Here is a 9,349-nt window from a genome sequence, read left to right on the forward strand (position 1 = left end):
TTTCACGCCGAGAATGAGGCGAGATTACTGCGTAAGGCCACGTGCACACACCCACTTAAAAACATTGTAGATACTCACGTGTTACGTTTTTAACAATAATTTAAATTTTCGTGAAGACAATATCAAGGTCACAGAATTTAAGTAGATATTTAGTACTTACTGGACATACCCCCTGAAACACAAGAAATGAAATTAATTTACGAAGATAGCAAAAAAAAGAATAAAGAGGCAATTACTTAAATTGATTTTTCTTACCACTGAATGAAGTATGTGTTTAATAAAAAAGTACCTAATTAACAACCAGGTCTTAAATGTACTTACACACATTCGGACCAGAGCGTTAAGATTATTTTTAACTAACAATGAGAGTAAAATAATTATATTTGTATTATTGTGAACAAGGTCTTATATGTATACGAGACTCACGTCGCACACTCACGCACGCCGGACAGGCAGCGGCGCGCCACCAACATCCGCGCCGTGCCGAGGCGAGAGAGCAGCCACAGTCAGTTCGGCGCCGACTACCGCCACGCGCACACGTATTTTCCTCAGAATGGCCGCCGCCCACACGCACCCGGCCCCCGCGCCCTCAGACCGTCGCTCAGAGGGCCGTGCCGGTTCCCGCCGTATCTTCCCACCACAATTTAAGCTGCAAGTTCTCGAAGCATACAGGCGCGACGCCCAATGTCGCGGAAATCAGCGTGCCACAGCCAGAAAGTTTGGTATTCATCGTCGTCAGATCCAAAAGTGGTTACAAGCAGAACCTGCCCTGCGAGCAGCACTCCTTAGACGGGCACCACAGCCGGCGCCGTCACCCCCACCGTACGCAGCAGGATCTCCGGAAAGCGCGCGATTACCTACGCCGCCGCCACCAGTGACGATACCCACACCTGTTCAAGTGCCCACGCCGCTCCCAGTACCAGTGCCGGTTCCTGTGCCAATGCAAATCGCGGAGCCTATTGACCTATCAGTACGTCGACCTACGCCGCCACCCGCGCCTCAGCCAGCGTACGTGCCTCCCACGGCGCCGTGTCCACCGCGCAAGCCTTTCAAACTGTTCCGACCATACCTCCTCGAGGACGAGGACGAGAAGCGGCCAGCAGTGGCGTCCCTGCCGGTGGCGAGCGGCACTCACGTGTCCGCCTTCGTCCCGGTGCAGAGCGCGGCGGGCTGCGCGCTGGCCGCGTGCTCGGCGCCGCGCTGGTGCTCCCCGATGCCCTCGTTCCCGGCGCCGCTCAGATGAGAGCACGCCGCCGGGGCCCTGCCTCGCAACTCCTGTGATCTAGTCGCCGACGCCTGCCTGGCGCCGCCTGGGGCGTAGCCCTCAATCATCGTGCCTTAATGTTCACGCCGCCATAGTGCATTATGCCGTCATCACCCGATGACAGATATTTTGTGTATAAGAATTTAAGAATGTATTTTTATAGTGGGGTTTATGAAGCTTACCTACATTTATAAAGAAATAAATATTATAACTTCTATTATTATATTATTAAATAAATAAAGAGGATTGTTTATTAAAAGATGTATTTTAATTCATGAATACTCCCCCGGCCGTTACGGCGCGGCGGCGAGCAGGTAGCGCCGGCGCCTGTCGCCTGCTTATCTGTTGTAAATTGTAATGCTCTGCTATTATGTTTCGGTACATTCACTTTTTTTTTATGTTAGTCAATGGACTTAAGTTTAGTATTGGTTTCTTTGCTCTTCAGTTTAATTCAACTGTTTTGCTAGAAATAGCTGAATAGTAATAGCATAATAACTTAGACCACTACTACCTCTTGTTATGCAAATACATAATAATTTATTAATCTTATAGAAATACAGATATAAACGGAACGGAAGAATAAGTAAAAGACAATAATATATCATGTCAAGAAAATATGGTTGAATATAAAACTATGACGAATAAAAACAATAACATTATCAACGCAATTATGTCCTTTTGTAAATGACTAGGTATGACGTATGAAGCGAGTAGTTATATAGCGCACTCATCAAAGCTAAACAATTAGATTGGTAATACAGTTAATAGGGACCATCAAATTCCTATAAAATGCGTTAGTGATTCATTTTTAACGATGACAGGACTCTACAATCTAATATGACATCCAAGTTTTCTAAATTCTATTTATTCAACGAAAAAAAGTGTTGCTCTGCAATAAACTAAGTATATCTTAAAATTATTCAAAATGTGGTGTAGTAGCTAGTCATTATAATGCAGACTTGCAAAGTTCACAGTTTTCGGCGGATTCAAGTTTTTATTTTGATCTGGTTTTAGGCGCTTTTTGAGACGTTATACATTTAGTAAAGAATATTTTAGATTCTAGGCCATTCGTCGAGAACCTTCTGTTTTATTTTAGAACCTTTGAATAACGTGTTGCCCTAAATTGTAAAATGCATTGTAGAGCTGCTTTTTATTTCCATAAGCATATAATGCGATTAAACAAAAAGTTTCTAAAAGAGTTATTTAATAAAAAAAAAGTTAGTATCATTACTAAACTAAAGAATTAAAAAGTTTGATGACTGAAGAATTAATAATTATAATAGATAAGTACCAACGTTATGACTAATTTTGTGGATTTACTTATTAAATGCGCTTTATTAAAATAGCGGCAAGTGTATAATAAACCTATCAATCTATGCCCACGTCGGGTTCCATCGTATCATGTGATTAAGATAAAACAACAGAAAGTTCCAGTGCCAAACGTACCTAAAGTGAAGAAAATTTTTGAGATTGTAGAGCCTTTATGTTGCAAAGACTTTTTCAAACAACATTAACTTTAACGGTCCCAGCCCTTGAGTATTTTATTTGTCTACTTTGACTATAATTTTATTTTCTTTTTAGTCATAGTCGTCATAACGTCATAACTTACTGCGCAGTTTATCAGATTGTCAGGGATCCCGACTCTTCCGTGGAAAGCCATAAAGCTTTAAATAATAAGTATATCATTATAACTGGTTTTAAGAATGACAAAATTTTTAGTCTAAATTTTAACTGAATTGTGGAATAATTAAATAACACAATCGACAAACAATTTATTTTGAAACAGGTGTTTTATACTATGGCCTCAAAATTGTAAATGAATGACATTACTTGTGTTTAATTTGGGGATAGTGTGAAGTGCATACAGAAGGTTTTATTTCAACGAGCACATTCAGCGTTGAGACTGAAACAATAAAGTCGTTGTTTTATTATTGACTACATTTGTGGTGTGGGGTAACGTAATGGCGTCGAGCAGTCTGGCGCGGCAGGGCGGCACGAGTCGAGCGCTCGCCGGTCACCGGTCGGCGGCGCGGCGGTCGCACATGCCCGCAACACATGCGGAATGCCTGTATCATATGCCGCACTAGGGCCGCCACGCTCACGGCAACACCGAGGATAAAAAACACCGCACATTCTGCTTACCAACCATTAAAATAATTACTGTAGTTAAAAAGTAACTAAAACAATTTAATTATTAGATGTACCCACTGGAACTTCGGTCGAGGAACGTGGTAACTAGGGCGGTTAACTTTAGTAATTAGTAAAACTAATTTTACCCTCAGTAGTCAAAAGTTTTTCTTCAATTACTTTCTATGATTGAAAGTCCTTCAAAATGCATTAAGGGCCAAAACCTCTTCCATAAAAAGATAATCCTGAAGGTGAATTTTGGGTGTTAACTAGTTTTGGCGATAACAAATCATATACATTTCCAGCACATTAGCAGTTATCATTTAAACAAGTTGAAGGGAAATTCTTGTCCTCTCTCGCCATATCTTAGTGCACCCCATACTATCCATTTCAAAATCTCTCAGCTCAGCTCAAGCCACTTATAACGAAATGTAAACCCGAAGCTGCCAGTGCCTCGTTTTTCAGCCTGTTTTGGCAACAATAACGGATACTCATGTGAAATTACCAAATTGCATTTGTGTACGATACTAGATAGTACACAAATACAACAGAATTGGTAGGACTTGGTTTTTTTTTGCATACAGTTAGTTCAAAAAATGGCACAGTTTCACTGTCTCCGCTCGCCCTGAGCTACAACCCAAGTAAAATCGAAATATAATTATTTTCATGGATCAACTCGTCTCCGTTACTTTTTCATGTTTCCCAATATATGTATACCTACGAATGACACCAAGACAAACATTTTGTTTTCGTTGTTGTTTCGTATTGAAAGATAGAGACAATTCAAGGACGAAATACGAAGTATTCAAACGATACCTACTCCGTAATTAATACACGCTTTATCTTATCGACAATATTCGTCATAATTTAAAGTAGAGCGTAGGTAGAAGCTGGCTACGTACAAATTTATAGGAGTAAGGATTGAGGATTAGAACAAGAGGCAGCTGATGTTTGTACTTCGGAATATCTGCATAACACTTACTGTGTTACCGTTAACTGTAACACAGTAAGTGTTAGACCAAAGTTTCAAAAAACTGTACAAGTATAGTGTCGAGTCTGCGCTTTCACAAGGCAGGATGTCTGTTTAGGGCTTATTCAAGTAGATATCCTTTCCCGTTGGTGTCTACATGTTTTTGTGACAGGTGAAGCAATCTTAGCAGAGGAAAAAACAAATGTAACAAAATATAATTCGTTTACTGTACAGGATTTTGATAAAACTTTTCTGGAACTGAAAAAAACTATTTATTTTGAAGCGACTTCTTTAAAAGGAGGTTACTCAATCCGACGATTATGTACATGTTTTTTCATAATGTTTGTACGCGCCTAGCTTTGTCGTTTCTAGATTCTACTTTGATTATAATTGGTTATTCAGAGTGTGTCTAACAAATGTCTTATAAAACATTGAATTGAAGTTTTCTTCCTTTGAAGTCGAATAAAACAGAGTTAAAACCAAGTGATTATTCTATAATCCGTCCATCTTTTCTTTATAAGCCGATTTATATGTTTCACAAACCTTAGGCTTATGAGTGATTATTGTTATTTATGAGCTTTCTTTAGTTAGAACAATAGAGTGATTATAAGAGTTGTCACCGGATTTATTTGCTTGTGAAGCAGATAAATATCTGATTAGTTATAACGGGTTTAAATATAAGAGTCGAAATAAAGTGTATAAAAACTGTTTAATTTTTGTTTAAAGACCCACTGTAAAACACTTGATCCCCGATTAAAGCTTGCAATAAGAAAGAACAGTTGGACAGAAGCATAATTTGATTGTCAAGTTTTGAGAACCGTTTTACGAAGACGTTTCGAGTAAGTCAATGTAACAAAAAGATAAAATGTGCTTTAAAAATGACGTTCGCTTATGAGTCATACGGTGGTGGTTTTTGGTAAACTGTTTTTATCACACTTGTTTATAAGTACGTAATTAGGTAAATGTAGAGTCGCGAACAGAAAGTTTTCCTAAATGGTTCCCATGAGGAGCTTGTTTGCTTCATGTACAACGTAGTTGCCAAAATATGTAACCCTTCAGCTCGTATTAAAAATAATAATCCACTTCAGGACCTGTGCAGGTATTTCTGTGGCTCGGCCGGGCACTGACGACAGTGCACTGACGTGTCTTTGACGTATTGGAATATTTCACCGTGTTTTCAAAGTAGCAGGCGGATAATTTAGCATGTCACATAATACCTAGTGTTCGAGTTGCATTTGCAGATGTCGTGAGTGTGATATTTACGATGTTCTGCCGGACGGCCGCGATGGCCCATAAAGCAAGCTGTACGCACACCATCTACTAAGTCAAGGATATTTTTGGCACACGCGAACGCAGGGTACTCCGACTGTTATAGTTCTTGGGTCATTTAACAATAGTCTTCGCACATTGAAATTTCTAAAAGGTTTTAGGGATTTTCCTTCATTCTGTATTGTTGTTTCGGGTAGAGCTCTCTGCAATGACACTACACGACATGAATCAGACAGCTGCTTAAATTGGCAAGTAAGATTCATGAATCTTTCACCAATCTCTTTAATTCTAAGAATCCGTGGGCTATTAATTTAATTACCCACGAGGCCACGAATAGCTCTTAAGAAAATATATGTTTATCTAGTAGGTAATATAAGTTATGACTATTCATGATAAGAACACACATTACACTTAAGTATTTTCCTAAAGAATGTCATTCCATGACTACTATTGTTTGGTATCCGGATACATGCGTGTCGGCATAAAGGATATTCACTCATGTTTGTCTGTGTTTAGAGAGGGTTTGTTTCTTCAGCAAACACAGGGACTAATTAACCGCGGTGCCTTTGTTTGGCTCTTCCAGAAATTGCTTTAAATGTTTAGATGTTTGCATGTGCCCGCTGCCCGCTGCACCTCGATTTCTAATATGGTTTGCTTTGATGTCAGTGTCCAGTTCAGCTAGTCGTAATCACACAGGTATATCTAAACTCTCTACTGCTTTGTTGAGGCACAGCTCAGATGAATGGAATGTGGTCCTTCAACCTTTATTATTTCACTCGTAACTTAGATTTTTATCAATGTTGAAACTAATGCGTTTTGTTTACGACCCATGTGTAGAACCTAATGATATGGACGTAGGTAACTACGTTAGTTAGTTTATGTAGGCACGAACACTTAATTTAACGCAATGAACGGTAAACGGTAGACCATTCAACGAGCAATGCACATAATATAGAAATCTGATATTTATGGTCACATAAACATTTATTTCTGCATTTAATAGTCTCGTCTAGATATAACTAGCATTTATTGATACCTAATAGGAATGAAAGAATTTGTTACTAACTATTTACATATTTTGTTAAGTCCTGAGTCTACCCATGTGTTGTGTAATAAAAAATACTCTATTCATCTATTTGCCTGCAGTCTCCCAAGTACCACGAAGTTGAGTATTCTGCCAACAACACCCACTTTTGTTGAGCAGTGGGTGTAAAGCATAAAGTAATAACAATAATAGAGCAACCTTTAAGTCTCCGTGAGGCGATCTCCTAAATAAATCAGCTCGGAGTCACGTCACTCCTTAGCACATAAATAGCTCAAGTCACAAGACAGACCGGTCGGCTCCGCTCGGGGGCTGCGCGCTCCGCGCTCATGTGCGGTGCCCGATGGCCGCTCGCTTGGCGCCAACGCCGCCCGCGTGTTATTTCCGACGCCATTACTCACACCGGCTTCGACTAATTTTAATATTCAGCGAGCTCACGTCGGCCGAGTGTCCGACGAGTCCGTTCACATATCCTTCTCACAGCGCACCGACGAATTGCTCTCGTATGAATGTTGTTTTGAAGTCTACGAGGAACACTGTCATATATCAGTCGGTACCTTATCTATTTAAACTTTCCACACAAAGTAATCGTATGATCATCCTCGAAACAAGGCTCTGTCGAAAGGCACACAAGCCGGCGAGTTCTGTTAATTGATGTCGTCTGGCTTTGATAGCGGCCGTTCGGTGAGATCACAGAGGTGTCGGCGTCGTTGAAACGGCTCTTCTCTGTAAACACGCCTATGTAGTCGTGTAACGCAATCAGCTTGCCCTTTGACACCAGCCTCGGTACCTCTGATAATGTAGTTCGAGCTCTTCGTACTGTTTGGCACATTAATAGCAATGTTAACCTCATTCAATTTAACTATAGCTCTACTTAATATCATGGGCTCTGCTCCTTTGTTGTGAAGGTTTGTCATTGTAATTCTTTGACTTCTTTATCCAGCTTATTAAGTTGGTCACATAAGTTATTAATTTCTTTTGAGTTTTATCCCGGGACCCAGGACATCACTAGCAGTCTTTTGGAAATAACAATATTTTAACTTACCTTGATGATATTGAAAAAAGAAGATTGTTGACTTATATAATTTCGCCTGATGGCTTTCCACATGGAAAAAAAATGGTGCAATTTAACAATCTATTAAAATAGAGTTAATTTGGGACTGTCATTGGTCTACTAGACTCTATATCTGCATATCTGATTTCTTAAATCAACATTATGGCACTTGCCTTTAGTAGCGCACAAGGATCTCTCTGCCTTTTTAGTTGAATGCATAAAAACTAAACTGGAATGGCACAACAATACGTTAATATTAATTCAAATATCGAAAACAATTACCTAAAACCATAGTCTTAGAGAGCTGAATCGAAAAATCAATTAATAGAACAGCTAGCTAAAGGTAACGATGTTTACCCACCACTATACTAGGTAACTAAAAGTATGACTACACCACATCAAAGTCGGTTTAATTAAAAATAAGGTGTTATCTATAGTTTAATGAGAGAAATATCGGGGTATATATTCGCTATCCATTACAGATAACTGTAGAAGGCATGTTATTATTTTAAGTGTTGTGAAACAGAACACCCCAGATAGGTAATGTCAATGAGATAAGAATTTTTCAATACCGATGACCGGCCGTGACGTGAGTAAGATGGTTGCCAAAAAGTGGGCATGTGGTGGCCCTGGCTACAAGTAGGTATTTCTGTTTCCCAGAAACTTATGTGAAATATAACTTATTCTAATAATTCATCCAAGGAGCTCCTTACCAAATTCTAAAGATAACTCGATCAAGATCTTTTGAGCCCTGCTGTCTGTACCTGAAATCGTTTCTCTCCATTTCCACTCGATTCACATTCCTAGCTTTTCAGCCATAACCGGCATAATTTCACGGATTTCAAATATTGAAATTCTCTATTGAAATATTGTAACTGGAACATAGCACAATGATTGTTTAATTTCGCAAACTGAACTTATCTACATTTTAACAGAAGTATGAAATCAAAGCTTTAGTTGACACTACGTAATAAGTTTGTACGTCATTCAGTTCTGATATAGCAATGAACTTTACCTTGATTCCAAGGGTCAGTGGTATGACAGTACATTTTTCTCACGGTTTCAGGAACGACGACCGGCCGTGACGCAAATACGAGTACAATCGTGCCAATGAAAGCACAAATCACTTACTACATTTCTTCGTGTGTCCATTGTTACCTACAAAAACATCAACGTGCCAAGACATAAATATTTTTGGCAGTCTTAATTTTCCGTTACCAAGCTAAATTTTAATTTTCTCTGGACTGTACTTGTTCGTGTTAATGAATCTTTTGGACGTTGTGAGTGTGCGTTCTTATGGTATAACATAGGTGCGGCTTGGGGGTTACAGTAGAGCCAACGTAACGAGGAACATTAAGAAAATAATTGTTTTAACATGTTAGTCATTGATTTCGGTCAAAATTGTCCTATCAAGAACAAAGATTACGTTTTCGAAAATCCTTATTTACAAGAACTTGTTTATTTGCTCCGGATCTGGTAAACAACGTGTGCGATAATGTGTCGACATATTGCACCAAACAAATTGAGATCACTGAAATCACTAATGCGGTTTTCTAACGTAATTCAGATAACATTAGTCCAGATGTTAAGTTAATTTGATTAGCAATGTAGCTGAAACCGCAA

General features: G+C 39.2%; 1 protein-coding gene across 1 annotated transcript; it reads left to right on the forward strand.

Annotated features, from left to right (window-relative positions):
• Positions 1 to 301: 301 nt before the first annotated feature.
• Positions 302 to 1,451, forward strand: LOC113492522 (BCL-6 corepressor-like protein 1). Its single transcript, XM_026870002.1, has one exon. It carries the CDS (start codon positions 410 to 412, stop codon positions 1,241 to 1,243), a length of 834 nt encoding a protein of 277 aa, XP_026725803.1. The 5' UTR covers positions 302 to 409; the 3' UTR covers positions 1,244 to 1,451.
• Positions 1,452 to 9,349: the final 7,898 nt, after the last annotated feature.

The sequence above is a fragment of the Trichoplusia ni genome, chromosome 4, assembly GCF_003590095.1.
Source record: "Trichoplusia ni isolate ovarian cell line Hi5 chromosome 4, tn1, whole genome shotgun sequence".
Taxonomy (NCBI): Eukaryota; Metazoa; Arthropoda; class Insecta; order Lepidoptera; family Noctuidae; genus Trichoplusia; species Trichoplusia ni.

Bases quoted from the DNA above. Each gene is read 5' to 3' on its own strand.
- LOC113492522 (XM_026870002.1), top strand. From the start codon at position 410: ATGTATACGAGACTCACGTCGCACACTCACGCACGCCGGACAGGCAGC.